Here is a 26,991-nt window from a genome sequence, read left to right on the forward strand (position 1 = left end):
TCTTGGCTCTCATCACTACACTGCTGCTTATGAAGGTTTTACAGTATAAAGCAGCAGCAGGCTTGACTCATTCTTGAGTGAGCTTGGACAGAGGACGTCTGCCTGTGCTTCTGCAGTCTGGGCTGAGGTGGTGTTGCAGGGAGCTCATTGGGATGATGCTGTTTGGTACCTACAAAATCTGATTGCACCGAAATTCCTGAAACCACATGAGCATAAACAAAAATTAATCCTAGATCAAATTCTACTGAGTTGGTTATTAATTATACCGAGGTAGTTATTACATTTCCCTAATCCACGTTTAACTGCTTGCCATATATTTAATTGCATCACTAAATAGCTCTCTTTAAAGATATTAGAGGTTCTATTTAATCAGTTATCGTACTTCTCACATCTTATGTCAGTGTGTCACGAAATTGTTGCAGTCCATGTAAGAGACAACTTCCAGTCTTAAGCATTATAGTTTGATTATACATTTAATGCCCTATTTTATCACTACCATTTTGTCATTAAAGTAATCCCCCGTAACGCTGTCTGCCTTGAGTATATCTTCATTATGGTATGTATTTGAGTGCATGCAGGTGGAATATTCAGTGAAGTGATGTGTCACTATTCTCTTACCTCTCTTCATCTCTGTATTTCCTCCCTGGTCTATCTTCAGGTGCATTTGCTCTTGAATGGAACAGGAACAGGGCTGTCTATGCATTTCTGAGAGTGAAAATTTGACTGCTTTTAGTTCTGTGCAGAATGCAGCCGGATAATGAAACAGAGACCGTTGTGCGGTTGCATAGCAAGAAGAAAAACTTGTTCATAGTTAAAAATAATTCTTTTGATCATATCAAGAAGTTCTCAGGCTTTGGACAGTCTGCTGTGCTCTTGGGGTATAGATTTACCCTGAAGCTGTGCTCTGCTGCCACCGCGCTTGGCATCAGTTTGCAAATCTTATTCTCTGAATGTGGAACTCCTCCCACTTGCTGCAGTGGGAGTTTTCCATGTCTGGGCTTTGTATAGGCCAACTTCATAGTCCAGTGAAGGTTGGAAAGTTCTTTGAATTCTTTGGGACAAATGGTGCTACGTGTGATTTAGAGCACAGGATGGATGCCTGACATAAATTCTGTAATGCAGCGTCAAGTTAAGTTTGTCCCTCCTTCATCTTCTGTGATGGTTACATAAGATCCCGTGGAAAACCTACAAATGAAAGATGCCAAAGCACTCTGCAGGATTTCGAGGTTTTTGCAGCCTCAGTGTTAGACCTAACACAAGTAAAACCAAATCCTGTTTTCTAGTACACATTCATTTTAACCTGTGAGAGAGAAGTGATATGATTCCTCAGACGGCTTCCAACAAAGGTGAGTCTTAAGCTCATACATCTCGGGTGCTGCTGCAGGCTGTTACCCTTTCTGTCATGCTCACTTGTGTTTCACTCTTGCTGCCTTTCCCCTGAGAGCTAAGTGCTGATAATACATACACAATGCATTGCAAAGTAACGCTAGAAGCAGGATCTCAGCTCCTCATGCTTAAATACACGTACACTCAGGTATGCATGCATACTTGCAAACCCATAGTAATTTAAATAGATGACAACATAAGGACAAATTCTTCTGTGTGTATACCACTGCAGGTTTCCCTGATGGGACAACTAGGTCTCCAGAGTCCCAAGGTTTACATTCACCTCAATTTCAAACTGATGAAGCCTTCAGTTAACATGTAAACACTGTGCAAGTTTTCTCTAGGAAGTCAGTGTCACACTAATTTGGTCAGTGGAATGCTACTCAACTTCTTCAGAGCTCACTGCTTTACAGATTCAGAGGGCACAAATACAAATGAACTGTTGTCCTGTGTCTGCTTGGCACGTACAAGAAACCTACTCTCTGTTAGCTTATAGGCAAAAAGGTTGTCTGAGTAATGCTGTTCTTTTAGTAATGCAGTGAGAGAGTAGAAGGTGACTTAGAAGTCATGATCCTAGGGAAGAAGTGGTATTTGAGAAAGAAGTGAATACTGTTGCAGCAGTTTGTGGAAAATATTGGGAAGGTGCTTTGGCAAGCAGAGTGAATTTCTTCTCAGCTTGTGTTGCCTCCCCTCTGTCTGCTTGACTTCCTTGCATTGTCAGCTCGTGCAAGGGTGTTGCTTGTAGGAAATGGGTCATAAAATTTTTAATGAAAGTTTAGTGGGAAATGACAAGAGCAATAAATTTTTCAAAACAGTTTATTCTTGTCCCCAGATGAGGCAGCAAGCAACCCCAGTCATAAGGAAAATCTCTGTTCAATGATTGCTGCCTGATCCTTGAGCCCACTTCCAGCTCTGAAGAGGACTTACATATAATACAAGTTGTTTTGGTTCATTTGTTTTGAGCTCCTTTTGTAGTCTCTGTGTATGGTCTGCACTTGAGGAGAAGCTGAGGGTTTTCAAGTGTATCTCAAATCACAGTTGGCACCATCCCCAGCATTCGGCTGCTACTGCCTTTGGAGCAAAGCCTGACAGATGCATCATTTGCTATTCTGCCTTCTTCTGATGTGATGGTATTGGGACCCTGTCACTGCAGACACCATCTGTTAATTGTCCCTCACTGACCTTCAGCCATAACCTGACCTTTGAGGAGACAGAATGGGAGGAAGGCTGCACTTAACTATTGCTGGTGTAGCTGTTCTGGAGTGTAGTATTCCAGAGGCTATTTCAGCCAGCTATTTATGGGAAATATTAATTTTTTTCCGCTTTTCTGTAAAGCTGTAACTGCAAATGGTACTGGGCTGTCCCACCTTTATCGAGATAATGAAATTGGGTATCAGTTGGAATGTGGATGTGACAGCTTCTTCCATTACTTGTCGTTCTCGTAGCTGGCCTGAGACCTTTCTGAGGAGTTTAGTAGAGTCCAGAAGCTTGGGTGGATGTTCAAGTCCTAGAGAAAAGCTGAAACACATAAACGGAACAACCGAAGGGCTGTGTTGGTGGAAGCCAGTATACAGCAGCAGTGCTTCGGTTTCAGATGGATTTACTAGGGTTTTTCCCTTTACCCAGAACAGTTAGTTTTACAGCCATGCTTATTTGGGTATTAGAAATAAAACCAGCCTCGTTGAAGAACAGCTTACATTACGTATGTCACAGTACCATCAATAAGAAGATACCGTAGGAATGTTTGTTTCTATTTGCTCTCCAGCTTCTGATGGAGAGACACAGGAACAATTAATCCAAATTAAATAAGGAAGTAAATTCAGAGTTGAAGGGGCTGTGATAGATCTTAATTTATTCTTGTAACGAGACAACTGAAACTGATTAAGGTCACTCTTCGTTATGAACAAGAGTGCCCACAAAAGGCTTTAAAGTCATTTATATAATCAATTTCAAAAGTTAATTTGAATTAATTTTCTGAAATGTCTGCCAGCAGAAAACTCATTATAGTCTCTGTTTGAAGACTGCAAGCACTCAAAAATAGATCTGCCTGTGCCATAACAGGTAATCATTAGGCAGCGACACTGCAGCATCCCAGTGGGATGTTACACCACAGTGCAGCATCCCAGTGCTGTGTTACACCACAGTGCGTGTCCCCAGTGCCGGAGTCTGTCCTCATTGCAAAACTGTTGCCTCAAGCCTGCATCAGGAACCAAGGACTCCTGCTAAGTGTGATACGTTTTAGCTACCTCCTACTCTCGGTGCGGTGATTTACATTTGCGGTAGCCTGGCTCAGATTTATGGCACTTTCACCTACAGCTGAGAGAGCAAGTCTTTTAGACAGTTTTTCCAGCACTCAAGCCAGAATTATTCAGCTGTTCAGCTGCTGGGTGAGGCCAATGCCTGATTCCCCAAGAGATGGTTGCACCACCTGGCCCATGAGCTCCAGTTGTCTGGCTCTGTGCCTTGAAGGCTTCTAGGGCTGCCAGGTCCTGCCAGTTAGCCCCAGCCTGTATCATTCTGTTGCTGCTGTTCGTACTGGTGACTCAGCCAAGCTTGTTTTGAGAAAGCTGCATCCCCCATTTAAATTCAGAATGTTTGTGAAAAAGGAGGAAAGGCTGAGTGCATGGGAACTGCTCTGAGCTGGTTGTGATGTTCAGTCTCTAAGGTACAGCTGGAGTGTCACACTGGTGTGGTGCCACCCTGCTGTACAGAGAAACTGAGAAGTTTCTGGCAAAACTCTTTTCTCTGCTGCTCAGAGTAGCATGTTTCACGTTCAGCTCCTGTTTTATGTGGCTGTTATTAAAGGACTGTGCTTGCCACAGGCACCCATATACAACCCAGGAGACCGTTGTTCAGAGAACGCCTTCGCTTTTATGGGGTAATATGATGTAGTGTGTTGGGTTTTTTTTTTGGTTTGTTTGTTTTGTTTTGTTTTTCTAGTTGTCTGTCTGTTTAGATACCAAGTGTTGTGTTGTTGCCTTCCTGGGACTTACAGTCCCTGCTGCTGAACTGGTTGTTTCCACCACAGTGCTTCTGTGGATATGACAGTAATGAGACATACTGCGATGCGGTGATAGGCCCAGATCACAGGTGAAGGGCTGATCCCCACTGCAGTAGGCACTACCAGGTTGTAAAATACTCTGATGCCTTAAAGCCTTGCTTCTGAAGTAGTAGCTACGCTGGGTGGAAGACACACAGAGCTATGTGTGGAAGTTGTCCAGGAGCTGAAGGCAGTGCAGACTGTGGCTGTCTGCTAATTAAGTTGTTTTTGTTCCTGCGGTACCAGGATGTGTGCTGGCAGACTGTCAGCAGCTGCTGCGTGCTAGCAGTGGTCCAGGCTGCTTACTGCCTCTCTGCTGCCTAGCTTTCTCCCAGAGCTTGTGTAGGTGATTCTCGTGCTATTCTGAGGACAGCCAAACCTTATCTCACATGTTTCAAGGGTGGAGGTGTTGGTTCTCAGTTCTAGAATAGATGCTGTCATCTCTGTGTGTAGGGCTGTTTTTCATAGTCCTCTGGTGGAGCAGTGAAGGGCATAATCTGACTGTCGCTTGGACTGGCAGCAACATAAGCTTGTTTGTCCAAGCCTGTGAGTATTTGCTTGCAGAGACCTTACTGCTCCAGTGTGCGGTCTTACACAGGGAAAGAAGTTTAAGTGGGAATTCATTTAAAGAAAGATTTTGGAACCATCTTCATCAAAAGTAGTTTTTCCTTAAAAAGACATTTGTTTTTCCTGAACAGCAAACAAGAGTTGTCACTGCATGCGGGTCTGGAGCATGCATTTCAACCACTTTTAAATAAGCATTTGTATTACTTTGTGCTGTTACAGACCAGTTTGTTACCTCTCTGAAACATTGGAGCCATTTAAAATATTTGCAAGGTATTTCCAACTCATCTTCTGTCAGATTGCCTTATGACAGCTTTACTCACAGTGTGCACTTAGATTTATGAGAAGAGTGCTTTTAGATTTTGGTGTGCGTATTTTGTGTTGGAAAAAAGTAAAGTTGAGTAGGCACCTTCTAGAGAAGCCAGGATTTTTCATCTGATCTCTCCACATTGTATACTGGCAGTTCTTTATTTTTAAAACAGTCTCCACAAAACAGAAATGTTCTTTCTCTCTTTTTTTGTTTTAATGTGTTTTCAGCCAGTAACACTACTGGCATAGGGGACCAGTGTTTTTAATTTCTGACTGTGAGTAATATGTGTTTTGGGATAGAGGTGCCACTAATTATTCCCAGGTTTTGCTTTTTTCCATTATTATTTTTTTCTTGTGGTTATAATTGAAAAACAGTAGGAATGACTGTGATGGCCCAGCACGTTTGCTTAGTTTAGAAGCTGCTTTATACACTCAAATTTGCTGAAGCTGACTTTTGGAAAATGAGATTGTTGTTTTAGAGATCCTGGAGTGAGTGCTTTGTAAATTAATTGGTGGTAATAATTAAGGGTATGTCTAGGTCTACTGAGGCAGATGACTTGGAGGTCAGGTTCATGTCGACCAGTGATTTTAGAAGGAAGTTGGCTATAGTACCTCTCAGAATAGAATGTAAGAGGCACAGAGGGGAGAAGAACCAAATCTAAAATCTTTTGACAAAAATAATAGCTCTCTCTTGAATTTGAAGTCTGAGAATCGATGTGGCATTGAAGGGCTTTTAAAATTGGTGGGTGACATCATGCTTTGCTATTATTTTAGACTGATGGGAAAAGAAAGATCACTGTAGATTTAGCCCAGAGATCACCAGTAGAATCTTACTGGCATTGCAAGAGAGCAGCCCAAAATGAATCTGAAGTAAACAATGAAATTAAGCCTAGCAATGAGCTAGGGTTTAACAATTAAAATAGAAATCAATCTGTAGCTGAGAATAGCTCTGAGCTGGAAAAAATAGTGACACTATAATAAAGCTATCTGGAAACTGAGCTTCCAGGAATCTGCGTAGAGGTGTCTATGTGAAATGGACCAATGCTGGAAGAGTGGAACAAGGGATTTGTGTTTCCAGTGTAGGTGTCTGTAAAGTGTGTGTTACCCAGCTTTTTGAATCCCTGATCAGACACACATACTCTGGGTGGAATTTGTTCTGGACTGCCTTCTTTGTCAATGCCATTGACCTTGAGCTAGGCTTCTGATTCCATTTAGTGTATGTAAACAACCTGTTAAAAAAGCAAATCATTGGTTGGCTCCTTTTTTTAAGCTCTTAATTTGTCATGGAACAAATGTGAAACCTATGATAGAAAGTAGCAGAATTAGTGTGTGGGTGTCATATGTGCACAAACTGCTAAGTGTTCTGTCAAATGCCGGGTAAATCTCATTGGCTTGGATTCATTTTTGTTCATAAAACTGTTCCATGAGTTCCCAGACACTAAAAGGTGGGAATGTTTTCTGATTCATCTGGGATGGATGGCTAATTATAACAGCTCATTCTTGAAATGGGTGAGAGCTGCTTTCTGTTCTGTGCAGGAGAGCAGATTTATTAATAACAGGAGAGTGAGGCGTTAAAATACTGCTTTTACTTCTGTGAATGTAACAGCAACAAATAGAAAAGATGGACTAAAGAGAAAGCAGAGCAGCAGTAATACAGGGGACAGGAGGAATTCTCAAGTGGTGACTAAAGTGTTGATCATTTCTGTTTGGGATGCATGTGTATGAACATATTGGACTTCTGAAATGATGCAGCAGCACTTCTTAGTGCAAACAACAGAGTGCTAATGAGGGATCTAGAATATGTGGTCTGTGTGATAAGCCTGAGGACTCGTTTAGGCCTGGAGAAGGAAAGGTAACAGCAGGCGTAGTTGCTGGCTGAATGGATGCACTATGTGAATAAACCTGTTTTCTATAATAGTTCCCTTCCCTGACTCCCCTTGGTGCACAGAGCAAGGATGGAGGGTAGCAGAGACAAACTGCATCAAGAGAAATCCTGATTGAGTAGAATGATTTTTTTTTCCCTCAGTTAATATGTTTGAGCCCTTGGTAAGATTGCCAAGATACTTCTGCACTGTTCATCTCTGGAGATCTTCAGAAGCCGATGGAACAAAGCCCTCTGCAACCTGATCTGGTTCTGAAAGTAGCCTTGCCTTGGGCAGAAAGTTGAACAAGATATCTCAAGGGGTTCCAACCAGTCTGATCTGTTCTGTGCTTCTCTTTTGCTGAGGTGCTGAATGCAGAGGCATTGTGGTCTGCAGTCGGTAGACAAAAACTGATTTTTTTTTAGGCTGAAATCTTTTCATCCTTACTTGATGTCACATGAGACAGTAAGGATATCAGTGAGATGCCTGTAAAAGCAGTAGCCATAAGATGGAATCTGTCCCTTCAGGATTTCAGGTAATTGAAGTTTCAGGATGCACATAAGCAATGATCTTTGTCTTCACCCTCCTGTGTGTTCATTGCTGTTGCTTGTTGGAATTGTTCCCTTTGAACTGTATTCTCCTGAGGGTAAGTGACCTGGCAGGTGTGTGTGATGGACAAAGTGAATTTCCATATTTTTGGTATATTTGTCCCATATGTACGAGTCCGGACCAGAATTCCACTTATTCTAGCAAAAAAATTGGGTTGTAAGTAGAAAGGAATAGCGCTCAGGTGAGCTCCCAGTGCACCCAGTATGTGGTTTGTAATGCATGAGGCACTGAGTAATAGGAATAGTAATATTGAACTACAGGTTAGGTATGGCAGGTAGCAGTGAGCATGGTTCTTGAATTCTGTCCTTGGAAACAGAGATAATAAATAAATAGAACTACAGATTCTGAGGCATCCCTGATGCATTGTAAGTAATGAGAAGCAAATGTCATTGCCCTACTTCTAAGTAACACCTGTAGGTATAACAGCTAGTGAATGTCAGGTAAAAGAAGAATAACTCTCCCTCTCCTTTCACCTAGCACTGTGTATCAACTTTAATCCTGTGTTTTCCTGAGAGTTTAACTTTTTTATGACTGATTTTTTAGATAAACGGAGTGCTGATAACACTTCCAGTTTTCTCTGCTTACCGTAAAAAATTAGCACCACCACCACATAATTTGTTCATACACCTCGATATTTTCCATGGTGCTACTGACAGGTGTTGAAGTTAAGGTTTAAAAAGACCCTTCTTTCTTAGATATCTGCATTACCTTGCTTTAATCACTGTGATAAGAAAGTGTTCCTGGTCTAAAGTCACATCTCATATATAGTATTCTCAGTGGTAATAAAATTTTCATGAAAGAATTTTTAATATAATCCAATAGGCTGTGATAAAAATTGCCCTGCAGGAAAAAAGAGCTATATAGTATCATTTGAATTCTTCCAGTGTTTTTCCCTATCAGTTGTGCTTTATACTTAAAGGCTTTTATGGCACTCCACATGCTTTAACTGCTTCAGATTCATGCCTTCTAGCAAATCTTCAAGCTTTATTCTCCAGATGCTGATGATTTCTCTAAGCAACAGTTACCATAAAAAGAGAGACAACTAATCTTTTAGTTGTACTACGTTGTTTGTTTGTTGTCATTTTTAATATTCCTATGGGTGTATCTGTAGTTAAGCAATCAAACAAACAAAAACTTTAAAATTGCCTTGTGAGTCCCTTCCTGGAGTATTACAATACCTAGGATTTCGTGAGTTATCTCATGCGTGCAGTTGTTGATGCTGAACTCAATATGCTGGAAAGTTGCATTCATTTGTCCATCCTGGTATAATATTTTGCTGCTCAGTGCTGTACCCAGATTTCTTCTTAAAACAAACAAACAAACAAAAAAAACAAGAATAAAATCTTCATTTTAAAGTTTGTCATATTACATCTCTTACAAGAATATAAATAAGCAAAGGACTCACAGCAGGTCATTTACAAAGTGTGATGCTGAGGGCAGGCATGCTCTTGAGATCCTGTAGTCCCAACTCTTGTCCACTTCTACATCATCATAGCAAATTTTGAGGAGATTCTGAGCTGGCTGTGATGTATTGTACCATAAATGTGTACACAGATAGAGCCACATGTGTTAGGGTGGAAGGAGAAGTACTGCCTTCTGCCTGTCACTTTTTTTTTTTTTTTTGGCTTTTTGACAATCTGATTTCTTATGTTTACTGCTGTTACTGATTATGAATTAGTTCTTCACCCAGGCCTTTTATTTAGGTCCTAGCTGACTCATCTGAAGGGTTAAAAGTCCTCCTTGCAGAAATCAAGGATATAAATATTCTTCCATCACAGGCAGAGTGTAAATATTTTTCTCTTCCCTGAGAACGGTTTGGCAAGTGGATTACAATTGCAACCAAGTTGTGTCAAAATTAGGAAGAAGGTTATTTGTTACTACTGGGGAGCAGAAGCAATCACAGCCAGCTGAGGATCTGTCCAAAAGTGATGTACTGTGAAGATCTATTGAGTGCCAGCCTCTGGTGGTAACAAAAGGCACTCCTTCAGCGAAGGCACTTTCCATCAGAAAGAAAAAACGTTTGCTTAACCAATAAAATGCCAATAAAAATTATAGAAATTATAGAAAAGTTAATGAGATTATTTTAATTGGTCCTTTTTTTTTTCTTGTCAATGGAAAGCATGTGACAGTCAAGGTCTGCCAAATGTTTTGTCTTCAAGCTATCCATTTGTGGTCCATTACTCAATACCTGAGAGCCAAGTCAGGGGAAAGCAGTCGATATCTGCATTTCAGGGTGGGAGAGCACAGTGGGAGGCTACATGTAATCTGTAGCTCTGCACATGTTTATCTAAAGAAAAGACAAAACTTGTTCAGTAAATCTTGAAATAAAGTGCAGTGGGAGGCTGCTGTTTTAGTCTTAGAAGCTTTTTAAAACATGATTTATCACAACTGAAATATTTGCATTTCTTTTGACCATACAGTGAATTCCCACTGGAACTGACTCAGCCTCCATCCGTCCTGCATGCGTATGTTGGGGGACAGTGCTATTTACTCCCTCTTTTTGCCTTTTGATAGTGATTGTTTTAAGGACAAGAACGCTTGGGCTCTTTCATCAGAGCTGTTACTAGCTCAGCGTGCAACCTTGGAAAGTGGCTCAGCATCTGTGTGGCTGGAACTCTTAAAATAAGGTGCTTAAAATTAGAGATCTTACTAAAAACAACTTGCAGTCTACCAGATGTAAGGGCTTGTTGGAAAAAAATGACTTCTCTGTTTGTTTACCTGTGGAGTTGAGTGTACTGAGAGATAAACATTTCTAAAATAAGAAAGTAAGGAAGCAGTTTTTAATTTACTTCTGTTTTATTTTCCCTGAGGATAAAAGAACTTTGGTTTTGAACTCATTAAATCAGCAGGTGATGGGCTAAATAAATAAAAAGCTATTTTGGAAGTGTTTCTTCCTACAGCACTGGAGTGCAAGCTGGAGCACAGTACTTCAGAGAGTAGAGCAGTGAAAAGGAGGGATGTGTTTCAGAAGGAACTAGAAAAAATTGGAGCGACTCTGTGCCTTGGTAGCTGATAAGCAGTGATCTGGAGGCAGTCTCCAGCTAAACCACATTTTTGCTGCAATGTGATTCCTCATTACTGGCCCTGGTTCATATGCTTTTTCTCTTCGGGACTTGCTCTTGACTGCTGGAAGAGGCATTGCAGGTTTTATATCTTTGTTTATGCCTTACAAAATTTGAATGCCGTACACATCAATTGATATTTTTAAAACACTGAGATCATCAAATGAAACGGATGTGCAAGAATTTCCAGTGATGTTTGTATAGGGGAGGAAGGTCTTTAGCTACAAAGATCTGGTTTTCTGCTATTGGCCCAAACTCCTCTCACAATGCATATTTCTACAGGCTGCTGTGCTGGATCCTGGAGATGTCTGCCTATTAGTTAATGCAGGCCTCCTTTTAAAACCTTGTGACAGCTTACAAAATGCTCTAGGATACAGTAGGATGAAAGGTACATAAATACATGTAAAATGTTATAATTAGGAAGCATTAGCAGTGCACAAGGAAGGAGAGTTTGCCTGGCTACGTTTTATGTCTATAAAGCTTTGTTACTTTGGAACACAGAATGCATGGCATAACGCTTGTTCCAAGCAGTTACACTTGGAAATAATTACTGTGAACAGGCATTGAGGAAGTTATTTGTAAATTCATTTCTGCTGGGAGACAAGAGTCATTGGCAGAGATGCAGTGACTTCACAGGATGGAGAAACATTCTGGGAGAGTCATTGCAGGCAGCACTAAATGAGAAGGAGAGTAACTAGAGATCAGCAGTGCCAGGCCAGACTGGGAGGTGAGGGAAACTGTTTGCTGGTGCAACAAGGAAGAGAGAGCTTGTAAATTCCATCAGAGATCTATTGGTTCTGTTGCTGGCCCTTATGAACCAGCTCTGGTGACAAGACTGTCATCTCCTGCATATTCTGTTATATGTGAGTCTTGGAGTGAGAACAAATAAGGAGAAAAGCTATGAAGGAACAAGGTAAGTTAATTTCCTTATGGTAAGAGCTGATTTGTCTCCTTTAAAATCTCAGTCTTATTTTTTTTTCTCTTTTTAAATAATTTTCTCAAGACAGAAGGTGGAATGGCTGGGACTGGGAGGCAGACTCAGTTCCTAAATCGAGCATAGGATTTTGTGGTCCTGAGCAGATCACTTAAGATAAGTGTTTTCCTCATCTGTTGCAAGGAAATAATATCTGAATGTGGATAAAAATCTTCTAGGAAGCAGGCTGAGCTAATATGATCTAATGGTGATTAGGAAGAAGTGTTTTGGAAACTTGAAAGAGAAGCAATGATGCCTTGTGTATCTCCCACCAAACAAAAGGAGTTTGCTGCTTTGTGAATCTGTGGCTGTCTGCAGTGTCTGAGAACGTGCTTAGTTAGCACATTTACTGGTTGCAGTGGGTAGTTTGTGATTTGGGGAGCTTCTGTTTGGATTACGTGAAGTCTGGTTGGGGAAAACAGGCAATAAAAGAAAATCTAAATCATGTAAGTGTGCTCTTCAACTTTACAGCTTTCAAATTGTTGATCTGTGTGATGAGAACGTTGTTGCCTTTTTGTTCTTCTGGCGTGACCCTTGCAGCATGGGGATTGATTATGCTCAGTCAATTTACAGGAATTACAACAGGCCTGAGAACTGTGTAGGATGGAGTAAGTTGAATCCAGTGAAACTGCTGGAGAGCTAATAGTCAGCAAGCCTCTACTGAGCTTTAATAGCCAACAAAACTGTCTCTTTGCTGAGCATGGCAGACTGCAGTAGTTTAGTGTCTTGTCTCTTGGTGAGATTTCCATGGGATTTTTTTTTTTTTACAAGGACAACATACAGTGTTTATGGCAGCAGGCTCCAAAGTGTTTGGAGGCTGGCCTTCCAGCATAAGAAAACACAGCATGTGAGAACTGATCTCTTCTCACTTGGGTACTAAATTACCCTTAAATTTAACGTAGTTCAGAATTGAAATGTAATCAACTTATATTACAGGGTGAATGTACCTAGCTATACAGAAGACTCAATAATGGCTCAAAGTAGTATCTAATGCCATAGCTACTAATGATATACAGCTAGTATGAGTACGATGACTCGCACAATATGTAGATGATTATTGAATCATTCCCAACTTCCTTCTTTCATCTCTTCACTGAAGCCAGAACAGTACAGCTGTGGTTAGCTGCATAAGTTGCAGTAGCATAGTCCAGGGATTTGCCTCCTAATGAGGACAGAAGAACTTATTTCCCATAGACCCATAGAGCTCTTCTACATGGCTGTACTGGAGACAGGTACACAATGCAGTTGTGTCCAGGAGCAGAGTAGCCATAAATAAGTGCTGAAGGTCAATGCTTTCTGTTCTTTCATTTCTTCTTTGCCTGTAGAAAAGGCAAAGTAATTGTATCTGCCTACCACATCAAAGTGGTATTAATGGTAATTAACGCATGGAGCATCTTGATTATTGAAAAGAAAGCTGGGGGTGGCTGGAGAGAAAGCTGTATTTCTGTTGAGCTAATCATTTTCTGTCAGGCACACTGAAGTCCAAATGGAGTGTACTCCCTGTCCTGCACTATTTTTAATTTGGCAGCAAATAAATCTATAAGGCCAGAGGAGGAGAATGCCAGACTGAGAATAAAGGAAGAGAGACCAGATTCCGTGTCAGTGTTTACATCTGTCTGTGTGTCTGTATGAGTGTGTGTTTTTAATACTCTGGTTGAGGAGATGATAGTTCAGTGTGGAGAAAATGAAGTCAAGAGTTTAGGAAATTCAGGATTTAGTGATCAAACCCAAGAATTTAATGTAGTTGGCCAGAATTTGATGTAGGAGTTTTACCCAGGAAACCAGCATGTCTTGTATATTTCTGATATCTCTTCATACACGTTTAGAGGAAAAAAATAGTGGGGGCTTTGCCTTTTTGTTGTTGTTTTTTTGGTGATTCAAAGTAAAACCATAGGGGGAAAAAAAATAAGGGATTCTTCTTCAGCACCATCTGTCAGCCCATAATAATGTATGAAGTACAATACAAGTGTATTCTGGAGAGGGCTTTGGGTTGAAAGTTGTCAGCTGCTGCATTTTGTGTTTGCTTGCTTTTCAGGCTCCCTTCCTAGGGTGTGAGGGTTACAAAAGCTCTGTTCTTCCCTCTCACTTCATTTCAGGGAGTAGAACTCAAAGATACTGACCAGAATCTTAGCAGAGGAAAGAAGAGAGTGAATGGTTTAGGTGGTATAGGTGGAAACTGAAGATATGGAAGCAGTTAAGGTAGACAGCTTTAAGCTTTGGTGGACAAGCTAAAAGGCACAGAGAGGAACTGGGAAAGCTGACAAATGGAAAGGGACTGAAAGTATTTCCTGCAGTGGTGTTCTCAAGAGGATAAGGTAAGGCAGACCTGATGGATGTTGACGATGTTGGACACAAATTTGTCAGAAAAAAGAATGATAGATTAATTCAGCTGCTTATGGAACAATTTGTGCAGCTGCACTAAAGGAAATGCCTGGAAGTTTACACTTGTAGTCAGCCTAATTACCTATGTCCGGGTGGGATGTTGTGGGAACGTGGGGAAGATGCATGGGACTTTGGCTGTGATTGCTGTAAGTGTTTATGGAAAGTGTTAAAACAGTGTCTCTTTGATCCCCATGTGACTCATTTTATTTAAGTGCAATATATTCAGAAAGGAAGAACAGTGGAGTGAAGATGAGGCACAGAGTAAAATAGAAATAAAACAGTCATAGCACAAAATTAGTCTGCTTGCAGTCAGTCTTTCTGGCAGACAAGGATCCCTTTGCATGAATGAAAAAGCAAATTGTAGTTTCAGCTGCTTTGAGACGGTCCATACACTGAAGCATACCACTATTTGACAGACAACATACCACGGTCTTGATGATGAATGGAACATCTAGAGGAAAATACTCACTCTTCCTTTAAACTCTTTGGGAACACGGACACACCTATTTTGCTAGGGCCACTCCCTTTAGTACTGCTCAACCCAGGAAATATTAGGAGTGGAGCCGTAAAGTGAGCTATCTCTGAAGGATCTCTGCTGTTTTGCTGATTTTACATCTGTATAGTGGAAGACATAACTTCTGAGCTCGAGAAACATTGCTGCTTGAGAACACAAATGGAACTGGAAATCCATCAGAGCTCCACAAATGGCAAAGGTTTGTCCTGCACTATAGCTCTGCGGTGTAAATCTCTACTGATAAAACATTCACAGAACATTGGCTGTTGGCTTTTAGGAGGAAAACAGTTCAGCTGGACTGAGATTTGCATGTTTCTTAGTAATTTTGTTCTTTCTTTTTCTTCGCTGGTTGATTGGTTGAATGCCTCCCAGTTTGGTGTATTTTACGAAAGGTGGACTTTGTTACGTGGCTGAACAGCGTGTGCATGTGTCCATGTGCTTCTCCCCTGCAGTGGATTTTTCAGTGTGAGGAGTGGAGCACAACTTGGTGGGATCAAACAGACTTGTCCAGCTCTGTTATCACGTGTATGTTTGTGGGAAGCTCTTCACTTCTGTTTTGTAGTTTTTCTGTCTTCTAGGTAAAGATGGTGACAGCATGTTCTTGCTGTGAAGTAGGTTCTGTATGAAGAGGTTCTAATGCTCATTGGTAGTGAAAGGTGGCATAAAAGTGCAGAGTATTGTTGATGCTTTGAATGAAAAGCTGATAACTTGATCTGTGCTATTGAGGGCAGCTTGCTTTGGAATTTATCCTGAGGAAACACTGCTGTACAATCTGTGACTTATTGACTAAGCACACCTACGAGTTCTTGGCTGTCCTGCAACTGTCAGTCACTCCGGTTTGCATTTACTGAGGAGGGCAGGCAGCAGGATGTTGAGCAGCTGTTGCTGGCAAGCAAAGCTTTTTCCTTGTTAAAAGGTGCTGCAGGTAGGATGGAGCAGCACAGACTGCTGGCATGCAGCGACCTGCAGAGAGCGAGGAGATAAACTCAAAGTATTTTGCTTCTGAACACCGAAAGAACACTGAACACACTTTTGGTTGTGATTTACAACCAAGAGATACAAAGTGAATGCTCTGCATCCTAGAGGCTGCAAATCTTAATTCATTTCTGTATCATTTCTCTTTTATAATACCAGAGTCTTAGAAGAAGGTGAGGGAAGAGGCATCATTATAAAAAGATATATTTAGCTTTCTTAGTAACTCAAGTGTGAGTAGTTGCTTACTTTGTTATGCTTGGACAGATTCATAAACCAACCCAGGACCCCTAATTTTTTTTCATATTGTCTGATTCAACATTCATTTCTTTAAAATAATGTCTCACAGAGATGTCATTTTTGCAGAGATTAAAGATGTACTGTCAGACATAATTTGTATATATCTCTGGAAAGTACCGACTTAAAAATAAAATAATAATAATATTAAAAAAGGTAAAAAATTAAAAACATCCCAACTCTCTACTTGTTTATAACAGCTGTTTCTAACAACAAAACAAAATGTTTTCTGTTGCTAATTAATCTTTGTAGGCCGAACACTTAGCCTAATGTTGAACTAGATGCAACAGTTCTATTTCTGTTTTGTCTCTCAATGTCTACTGAATTAGGTGAGCAAAATTGCTTTCTCCTCATTATTTCTTTGCAAATTTAAATCTAAATTTTATTTCAGATAGATTACAAGAATTAATCTCCACAGAAGTGCAGGTTGATAGCTTTTTGTTCAACTTGGCTGTTTGTGTGTTGCTGTGATATGGGGAACTGCCGTGTCATTACGTGAACGTGCTGATGAAATGAGCATCTGTCCAAGCCCACTGGGGATTTGTTCTAGTGAGGTTAGGCTGAGTAATTGGTTCTCCACTTCCTGAACAGATACATGGAGAACAGGGAAAGTCTTACTCATATCTCTTCCTGCTTTGGCCGGTGCGGACAACCTCTTATGTAAATTCAGAAATCTCTTCTCCCTGTTAAGGTCCTAGCGAATAAAGTCCTGACTGCCACAATGATAATGCCCAGGAGTGAGGATGGATGACTTCCCTACTGCTCTAAGTATTGGCACTTTCTGTTCCCTAGCATTAGGAGGACGTTGAGAGTCTAGCTCTCTCTTAGAAAGCTTAAGTAGAGGGAGATGCTTTTTTTGAATATGCATTTGTCATTTCATTGAAGACATATTGTTTTGCTTTGCTTTATTTCTGTTTGGATTTTTTTTTTGTATGTGTGTGTGTGTGCTGACTTTCATGTTCTAGAACAACGATCCAGTGATTCTTTGCCAGATATCCCTTTTGAGTTGGAAGGCCTGACATGGCTCTGACTGTAATCCAGTAAGCAGCTGGAAGAACTGCAGTTTTTTACTTCTTCCTACTGAATACATAATCAAATGAATCTAGGGTTTTGATTAATCCTGGGATTAACTGAAAAGGTTTGGAAGAATAAGTGTGGGGGAGGAAATCAGTAAGAGAAAACCATTCCAAAACAATAGGTTATCTCTTAGTTCATTCACAGATAAAAATGAAATAACTGGAAGCTGCCAGCTAGTTTCTGTTGGAAAATATGTGCAACATATGTTTATAACATAAGGTTCTGTTACTGATAAATCTTGTGCTGGTCAGCACTGTTTTAACTGATTCATCTGAAAATAATGCTCAGTGCTGCTCGAAGTGTTCAATCAATCAGTTTTCATTAGCACAGTCTGACAGGTTTGCTGACATGCTTCCTTTCTTTAGTCGATGTTGTTGTTTTCTTGCTATTCTCAGTTGCAGAACAACTCCTAAATGATAGCGGAGCAAAACTCCTACCAAAAAGTTGAAGACGTGTAGTGTGTAAATACCAGAAGGAGTGATGAAGCTGAATTTGAAATGTCTGTACTGGGGAAAGGGATCTTTTGTCACTGATACATGTCAGTGAAAAATCTGTCCATTAAATGAGTACTACAGTGGTAGTGTTGGTAATGTCATCATCTGTGATGATGACCAAGAATGCAGCAGTAGATTGTCTCTTAAAGATGACAAGGGCCATCTTGACTTTGTGCTTTAGTTATAGTTCATTTAAAAACAAAACAAAAGCAAACAAACAAGCAAAAAAAAAAAAAAACAAAAACAAAAAAAAACCTTTTGATTAGATTTAGCTTGCTGGAACTACTATTCTTGGTTGTTTTTTTCAGTGGCCAAGACTGACATGACCTTAACTGCCAAAGAAAAGCAAACAAACCTCAGTAGATGGTGTATAGTCAAGCAATGGCAGGATAAGATCAAGAACTTACTGCTATAGAAATACTTCTCTAAGTCATTGTTGCAAATATAATATGGTACATGTTAATCAAACGATCAGCATTGTGGTTTTAGATTCTTTGTAGCTGTTCCAGTTAGCTCATTCACTATTCCTGTAGCTTGTAATAGCTCTACTTCAATTTTCTTAGTATTTTTAGACTTTATTTCCTATCTTTCAAATTGTTAAGCTTGTTAGATGTCAAATGCCTTGCACTTCCATTGTGGGATCAGAACTCTTGAATTAATCCTATCTCTGAATAACTCTCCCAGTACTTGATAGGCATGGATGCACAGTGTTGTATGTGTCAGGGAAATATTGTGCTGTGCTGAGTGGCATTGCTTTAGAGTGAACAGACTGTATCTGTCTTCAAGTCAGGGGCACGTTTCTCCATTTTAATGCCCTGGAAGTTTAGTTTGTTTCTATGACCGCTGCTTTTTCTGTTGGTGCCAGATTGCAAATCTAATTTGAGCTAAGATTCCTCTTAACTATCTTGACATAAAACAAAACAAGCCATCAGGAGGACGAAAACCTCAGTTTGCCAAGTACAAGTAGTTGCCTTGTATGTTGTACATCTTTTCATATCATGGACAAATGGGACTTAAATTCCAGGTCTTTTTCCCTGCTCCATCAGTGTGCTTTCAGAAGTGCCCAGGCCTTGTGGCTGCTTGCAGAGCGGGCCCATGTGAGAAGGCAGCAGCTGATGGGGCCCTCATTGTGCTTACCTGACAGTTTCTCCATTTTCAACATGGCTTGATCACTTGTATGTGTGCACAGCTGATTTGTTAACCAGAAGATAGTGCTGACCATAAGAGGAAGGGTTCAGTGGTGCTGTAGGATTTATTTAATTACAAAGCAAAGATTAGTCAACACAGCATATTTAAAGCTGCTTTTAGTAGGAGTGTTGGCAGTGCATGAACTGATCTGATGTCATTTCTGGCATCCCCTAACAGCGCCGCACTTTCTGCTATATTGAGAGGTAACCCCCTATTCTTAGTTTTATTTTTACAGACATTGACAAAAACTTTGCAGCAGCTCCTGTTAGTTAACTGAATTAGCCCTTGAAGCAGGAAGAGGGAATCCCTTTCAGTGCTTTGCTGGAGCTAGCAGAAGGCAGTATGACTGCAAAAGTTGTCTTTTTAGAATTGTGCTACGCTCCAAACAGGGCTTTGGTGTTGGAAACCCTGGGAGTTTGATGCAGGAACAGAAATATGTATATCACTCTGAAAGTAATGTCACCTATTTATTTGCATGGAAACTACAACAGATACAAAAAACACAATCGCATGGTTTGATAGAGCAAAGTCTTAGTGCAAATGCTCAGCTATGAAACACTTCTACTGTTTTTCAACACAGGCACCACCACTGTCTATTCATTTTCACCAAGGATGAACAAGAGCCTGAGTGCCATGCTTGTAAAAGTCTGCACCAGCGAAGGTGACCCACTGTCACCACTGCTGAAATGCACCACCCACTGCCTCACTGTGCTCACATCCACTGTTAGGTCTCCGTGAACATTCAGCAAGCATCAGTGACTGTCCGCAGGTGCTGTTTTTTTCCACGTGGAGGAATTCAGCTTCACCCCGTTGCTTCATATGCACTCCAGTGTCAGACATCATTCTGTCAGACTATCCCTCTGCTACCATCTGTCACACAGCAACAAAAAATAATGGGATATTGGTAGGAAGGTTCAACCTCTGCTGCTGTGCCACCATCATCTGCCTTTGGTGTCATGGTGAGCATCATAACATAGGAGGCATTACTTTCGGAGCAGCCCCTCCTACTTCAGGCTGTTTATGATAACGTACTGGTTCTGTACCTCCAGTAGATCAGCAGCTTGGAGAGAATTGAAGGCTTTTTTTTCTTGTTGAAGTTCTGTGTTCAGTGTTAGAGTGAAGTTGCTGTGCATATATCTGTAGCCACGTGACAAGAGAGAATAACGATGTACAGTTTATTTATAGTGCATGACACGAGGAGTGGTGTTTTCTTTGATGTCATGCCATAGCACATCACACTTTAAAAAGATATACAGGAAATAAATACAAGGATTGAAAGGAGGCCTGTTTACCACTTTGATCTGTTTCCTTCCCAACCTATTTCTCTGTCAGTTACTATGAAGTCTACATTGTCAAGAGATTGTTACAGATTTTCTTCTCAGCTGGAAGAAAAATGTCAAAGTTCAAGAATGGTGAAGGGAAGAGTCTGCTTAATGGAGTTACATTTGTCCTGAATGTATCCCTCATTGGATACAACCTTTGTTTTTATCTAAAAAAGCAAAATTAATATGAAATACGATGTTGTGCTATTTTAATGGACCATTTCTAACTCTTGGGACCTTTAACTGATACAGTGAAGTTTCACATTTTTTAATTTATTTTGATTGTTTCTTTTAAGTGGCTCTTTACAGGCAGAAGTGTTACATATAGTGGTCACAAATAAGTTAAAAAAAAAAAAAAGGAAATATTAAAATATTTTTTTCCACAGCACTTAATTGCATCTCAGAAATCAGTCTGAATAAAAATAGCTAAACACTATTGAGGACTAAATTTCCTATTGAAAAATTAGAAGACGTGGCAGGTTCTGCCTGGATCCTCTTTGTTAATTATTCCCCAGAGTGGCTTAGGTGGAGTCTCTTTAACTTCAAGCGTACTGCATTTGGCCTCAGGAAAGTCAGGGGATTATTTATAAGGTTGGAGGTACGTGAGCACTTGAGCAGTGCTGCTGAGTCAATCACTCAATGTACAGAATCTTCGGGGTGCAGCAGTTTTAATATTTGTATTTTGTGTGGCTCTGACCAGATCCTGCCTACAAAATGATACCAGTCATTGGCAATCACAGCTGTTGTCTTTTTCTACCTCTATGTAAGAAAAGATAACTTTTGCTATAAAAGTATGTTTTGCAATGTTCTCAACGTTATAGATCAATAGAATATTTAATCCTTCTGCCAGAAAATAAGATGCTGAGCCACCTTGTCTTGCAGAAATGCAACAGGCTGATCCATTAATGCACGTGATGATGTTTTATGTCTGAAAGCAGGCAAGAATTGAGCTTTCTTTTTTTTTCCCCATAACTAGTTGAAATAAACATTTGAATTGATAAAGTAAGGTAAATAGCCTTGATTAAATTGTGCCTTTTGTCTTAACCCAATCATCTGCACTTTTCCAGGCCCAGCAAGTAGATTGCTAGTGATGTTTCTCATTTGGAGCAGAATGACTTAACTAAAAATGGAATTCTCAGATCAGAGAAAATGTACAGAAATATTATGCTTCTCTTATCTGGTAAGAGAATTCTCCAGGGAAATGAGCACTTCTAGTGTTAAATAATGGCTGTGATCTATTGGAAAATCATTAAGAAATGTAGTAATTAAATTGGGAGGTAATTAAGATCAAGGAAAGCGCTCAGCTGTGCTTTGTGTGACCTCCTTTTTTAATGCTGTCCACATACTTCCTAATGTTTTTATTATCTGTGCTACTTCTATAATTTCCATTATCAGAGAACCTGGATGCTGCAGTCTTTACTGGACACACTGCTGCAGGTGCCTTTAGGGGCAGGGTGCAATGTGGGGAGCAGCAGTGACAGACCACGGGGCTGGCATTAGGATGAGCAGGAGGGCTGTGGGAGAGCAGGGCCTGTGTGCTTCTCATATTCTGGGATGGCACTGCAGCTTGTCTGTCTTACTTTCTTTTATATATAAAATACGTACATACACACACATATATATAATATAATTATATATATATATAACCCTAATTTGAGTAACTGATGAAGGAAGAAGATACTCTGGTAGCCGTGATGACATTAAATTCTATAAATGGATTTTAGATATCAGTACTTATTGAATGTAGCATCTTACCTATTGCCTTTAGTCATTAACAAAAGAACTAAATCAGCATTGCAGGTGCAGTGTTGAGCAGGACAGTATGTGCTTGAAATCTCAGACAAAAATGCCTCTTAGTTTGATCCCTTTGTCAGACCAGTTCCAGTTTGAAATATATGAACTCTCAGCTGTCTGCCTCCAGAGGCTGCCTTCTGTAACACAGATGGAGGATTTAGTTGCGTGCCTCTGCTTTCCATTTCAGCCTGGTAGGAGGAATAATTTTTATAATGAAAGTCAGTAGATGCGAGTTTTCAGCAGAAAACTTTCTGGTTTGAAATCCTTTTTAATCCCTTTAGAGGATTTTTAGAATAATTCAGTTGGTGAGTTTGTGAATCAAATGGAAAGTTGGTTTTTTTACACAGAATTGTAATGTGAAAAGAGTAGATCAGCTTAGCAGATGATTTTTTTTTTTTTAAGAAATAATGTCTATTTATTTTTTATATTAATGACGATGGCTTATCCATTACAGAAACCAGGTGGTTATGAAGCTGATTTGTACCATTCTTTCATTTCCAGTGAAGGTGCGCCTTTTATTTGGGATTGTTAAGGCTTTGAGAGGTAACAGACAGTACTTTGCTAACTGTCAATGTTTTTCCCCTAACATCATGTAAATATTTCATTTGATGATTGATTCTTTTGGTATACAGTTTCAGCACTGATAATTGCACATGGTGGAGAATGGCTGTTGTTCACTTGTCCAAGAAAGAGCTTGATTAGATTTAATCTCAAGCACATTGTTTTTATATTTTTGTATATGTTATCTTAACATGCATTGCTTCACTGAAGGATAAACCTGGGGGACGCTGGGGCTTAGGGAAGTGAGTCACATTCAGTTTTGGAATGTACAGCAAAAGGAAAAGCTTTCTCAAGAGCCTGTTGTGCTGTCTGTCCAGCTTTACAATGCACTGCAAAGCCTGTCTTTTGTTATTTGAGGCTCATGTGCCATGAAAGTTATCGTACGTAGTTGATAACAGGAAGCTGAGCACAATGCTTTAATTCAGCTGGAAGATTTTGCAAATGTCATCAGTTGGGAAAGGAAATTGTCACCATGTGGTCTTAGTAAAGTCCGAGATAGAACTGTGATAGTGTTTCTTGTTTGCATATTGTACAGAAGATAGAGAGCATAAAGCAACATTTTATTTGCATTTTGCAGTGAACACCAAAAACAAATCAGTAAATAACATAATCTTTGCTTTCTTTTTTCTGAATTAGTTTAACAGAATAGCTTGTGTGTGCAAATCTTGCTGTTACTACATAGTAATCCACTTTGCATTGCACCACCTCGAAGATCTCTAGGTGGACTTTCAAACACCTCAAGTTAGATGTAGTGAAAGATGCTGCAAACATAGATTCATCATCAGTATACAAGCTTGCTTTTATCCTTTGATATAGACTTCCTTAGACTTCGTAATAGTTTTTCAGCACTGTATTATGTATGTGTGTGTACTACAAAAATGTTTTGGATAGAATTGGCTAATTAATTAGTTAGATGTCATTTATAATAACAGTGAAGAGGAAAACTTGACTTAGCAGCTCGATAAGAAGCCTATGCAGGAGACCAGTGCTCAATTGGGTGCTCATCTGAGTTACAACACCAATCACTTTACCTTTGATCTCACTTTAGCCCTTTTCACTTAGCCTCTCTACTCCATTTTTGCCGTTGTAGAGCTGTCCTGTGTATTTTTGGTGTTAAGTCTCTCATAGATGATCTTACCTAAGTCATGTGTGAGTCTACTGTTTGAAACCAATAAACTGTAGATCTACGGATGTAGGATTCATATGTGGATCCTTCACAGCTGTAGCTATGAAAAGCAGCAACACCTCTGAGTTGTGTTTTAGAACATCTTATGCTTTTATAGACAGGCAGTGGTTGAAATAATATTAAGTATGAATGACTGGGCTTTTTAATCTGTTGTTAAACTTACAACCAGATATGCTATCATAAGAGGGACAGGGATTTGAGCTCTGTCTCTGCAGTTGGCCCAGATGAGGACTGCTGAGTCTGCTCTTATTTATTTTATTCCCATCTTTCGACCCTTTGTTTTATTGTAAGACATACCCACTTCCCAACACTTTCCAGTGGAAGCAATATGAGTTCTGAGTGTGTTCTTTGTGAGTGTACATGGTGGGTTGCTTTTTGGGTTCCTCATTGCCTGCTCATGTAAGGTAGGTGAAGATGGCAGTGAGATTAGATTGGCTTTGTGCTTCCAGTGAAGGAGCTGGCAAAATACCCCATTGCTCTGGCTGTGGTGCCTCACTTCTTCTGAAGTGCACTGTTAGAATGTGACAGGAAGTGATGTTAATGCCTGGGCTCTTTTTATTGCTCTTCATCCCCAGCATTGAGGAGGGGTGCCCGGTAACTTCTGAGGGACTAGAAGTGCTCTGCCCACAGTGGACTTGTCTGCTTGCTGGAATGTGTCTCACCTTTCAGTAATGGTGGTCATTCTATTTTTGTGTTTGAGCTGGATGGGCATTTTGAATCTCTCACTGACCTGAACACAATCCCAGAAATATTTCACATTATGCAGCAAGAGGAAGGATTTTATTGCATTTTGAAAGTAATAGCCATAAACTATTGGAATCTAATAACCTTAGATACCTTTTTAAGGACTAAAACATGATTACTTCAAAAGCCACAAAGTAGCTTTGCACTGCCAGAATTCAGAGCTCAGCAAATTCTATATGGTGCCTGAATTATTAATGGAGATAAACTGGAAGAGAAAGCTCTGTTGCCTTATCAGTCTCAGGCAAGCAGTAGTTGGTTGGTTGTGCAGAGAAAGGCAGCTCCTTCTTGAAGCAATGAGTGAACAGGTCCTTGGGGAGGAACCCTATGGTGAGAATGGCCTTTGTCAGTATGCACAGAAGATGACTGCCTGCTTTGGACATTTAGGTAAACTAACTAAAGATGTGCATGTGGATTTTTTGATCTCTGTTATGTCAAGGAACTGTTTTGTCAAGTTCATACTGAACAGCTGGGTGTACATCACCCTGCAGTTTTCATTAAGTAAATTGTTTGTGCCAAAGGTGAAAAACCAAGCTGCATGCATGGCATCATTTTGCAAGAAATAGAAAGCTTTTGTTTCCTTTTTGTGTGTGTGTGAGAGAGAGACAGAGAACTCGTATCTTTTGCTTTCTCTCTTTCTATTTTCTTTGTTTTAAAATGTTATTTGGGGCTACCTACCTCTGTACCAAGTGTGTTGTCCTGTGAACAGATATAGGGAGGAAAAAGGAATTATTTTTTTACCTTATTTTCTGTTTTTATCTTTTATATATTTTTGTTCTTTCAGCTATGCTGAACTAGGATGACTTACTGATTTATTTTTGTTTGTTTTTCAGTACGAGAATAAAATCACACTGAAATATATCAGCAGGAAGTTTAATTGTTGTGACAAAAGCTATTAAAGACAGCACACTTCTGTCTTCTGTTGAGCTAGATGACCAGTTTAACTCAGAATGATACTGAGGTGGGAGGGCTATCTCTCCTGCTATGTTAGCCCTTTGTGCCTGGATTTTGCTGTTATTCAGCAGATTCTATAGCAGGTGCATTCTATTTATTGTGCAATTTATTTATTGATTGCAGTCAAAGTTTGTTGTTACTCCTGTTCTAGTAGCATGAGTAGAGTAGTCTAATCAAGGCTGTGTATTTTTGCCACAGAGTAGCCCGTTCTTTTTGCAGTGAGGCAGGGTTGAACAGGAAATGGTCTGGAGACAGAAGGAAACATTTATAATTAAAATATTTATAAAACTAGTAATGAGATCAAATATTTACAGAAACCAATTTGCCAAATTTCTGTCTCTTATCCAGTCCTTTGAGAAATGTCAGTCTGAAAAGCGATGGTATGTGCAACTGTGCTCTGTGAAGACTTGAGCCCCCAGCACTGAATGCTCAGAGGACGTGTGGCTTTGAATAAGCAGTGATTGTAAATTATTTTAATACTAGGCAGATACTGAGGATATTTCCTGGGATGGGCACCCAAGGCTCCTTAGAATGTATTGCAAGAAACACAAGGAGAAAGTTGTGTCCCTGTGCTTCTGTTTCCCTTCAGTAAGGGCGTTAGAAATCAATCTCTTCCATTTAATCTTAGGGTCTTAACATGAGTGGTAGGAGCTTGCCACTGGCTTTTTGATTCTGGCTGAAGCCAAATCCTAATGCACAAGTTTGTCTCAGACATGGACAGCAATAGTCAGCCAGGAAGGGGAGATGAGTACATCAGTAGAGTAGCCTCTGAGAAAGGTGACCTTATTTCCAATAAACGTTTGCCTAAACTAAAGTATACTCATCCCCATGCAATCCTCCCACTAACCCCATGAGTTTTAATGCTGGAAGGAGACCATGTTTGTGGTTCAGTGTTATCCAAGAGGTAAACATAGGGAGACATACCTCCATGCATGGTTAAAAGCAGCAGTAGTGGCTTTGTGTGTCTTCTATGGTGTATGACTGTGGGAAAGGAGTGCAGTTTTTTCTGGCGTGCACCACACAAGAGATCATACTGGTTTGGTACGTTTTGCATTAGTGGGTATAATGACTGTCTAGGTACGCAGAGCTGAAAGGCAGCAATCAGCATGGCTAGAGCAGAGTGCTGGCAGTCGCTCAGGTCTGTGCACTCAATGAAGGACAGGCTTTTCTGCTTCATTTTAGGTAAACAAACTGTCACAACTGTTGCTGGAGTTGATACTTTACTGCAGAGCTCACCTGCATGCCCTCCGAGGATTAAAGTGGCAGCAGAGTTACATCAAGCAAACCATTCTCTTGCTTCACCTGCCAACCTAGGGCAAAGTTCTCCTTGAAGTGCTGGTGAGGTTGGGTAATTGGCACTGCTTTTGTCAGATGTCTGTAGCCCATCGGCATCTTGCCGGTGCTCTTTTGCCACTCTTTTTCTTACTCTTTTGTGCTCTCTTGTGAGTCAGCTCTCTGCTTTAAGCACAAAGTGGTGATTCACCTTTGGCTGAAGTGGTAGAAGCTATTGTTGTTTTGGGAGATCTGCCTGTTCCACTGAATAGCTATGGTGTGCAGGTCTGTAAGTAGAGAAATCTGGGTGAGACTGAAGAGCAGCCAAACAGCTTCATTTCTTGGGGGAAATACTTGAAAACACAGCTTTTGCAGAGGTCTGTTCTGATGGCAGATCCTGTAAGGTGGTACTCTAACTGCTGTGTTTGTTGA

General features: G+C 40.2%; 1 protein-coding gene across 11 annotated transcripts in view; it reads left to right on the plus strand.

Annotated features, from left to right (window-relative positions):
* ABLIM1 (actin binding LIM protein 1) overlaps window positions 1-26,991 on the plus strand; it is a 164,887-nt gene that overhangs the window by 29,032 nt on the left and 108,864 nt on the right. For 10 of the 11 annotated variants that reach the window (XM_065746026.1, XM_065746013.1, XM_065746014.1 and 7 more), the window contains exon 1: window positions 14,796-14,900. The exons of the other annotated variant lie outside the window; for it this stretch is intronic. In XM_065746026.1, the coding sequence (XP_065602098.1) occupies window positions 14,861-14,900 (40 nt within the window). In that variant the 5' untranslated portion in view covers window positions 14,796-14,860. Of the gene's footprint in view, window positions 1-14,795; window positions 14,901-26,991 lie in introns of those variants that run through there. 11 annotated transcript variants of the gene reach the window in all.

This window comes from Cyrtonyx montezumae, unplaced genomic scaffold (genome assembly GCF_038088225.1).
Source record: "Cyrtonyx montezumae isolate F1298 unplaced genomic scaffold, pur_monq_1.0 scaffold_4, whole genome shotgun sequence".
Taxonomy (NCBI): domain Eukaryota; kingdom Metazoa; phylum Chordata; class Aves; order Galliformes; family Odontophoridae; genus Cyrtonyx; species Cyrtonyx montezumae.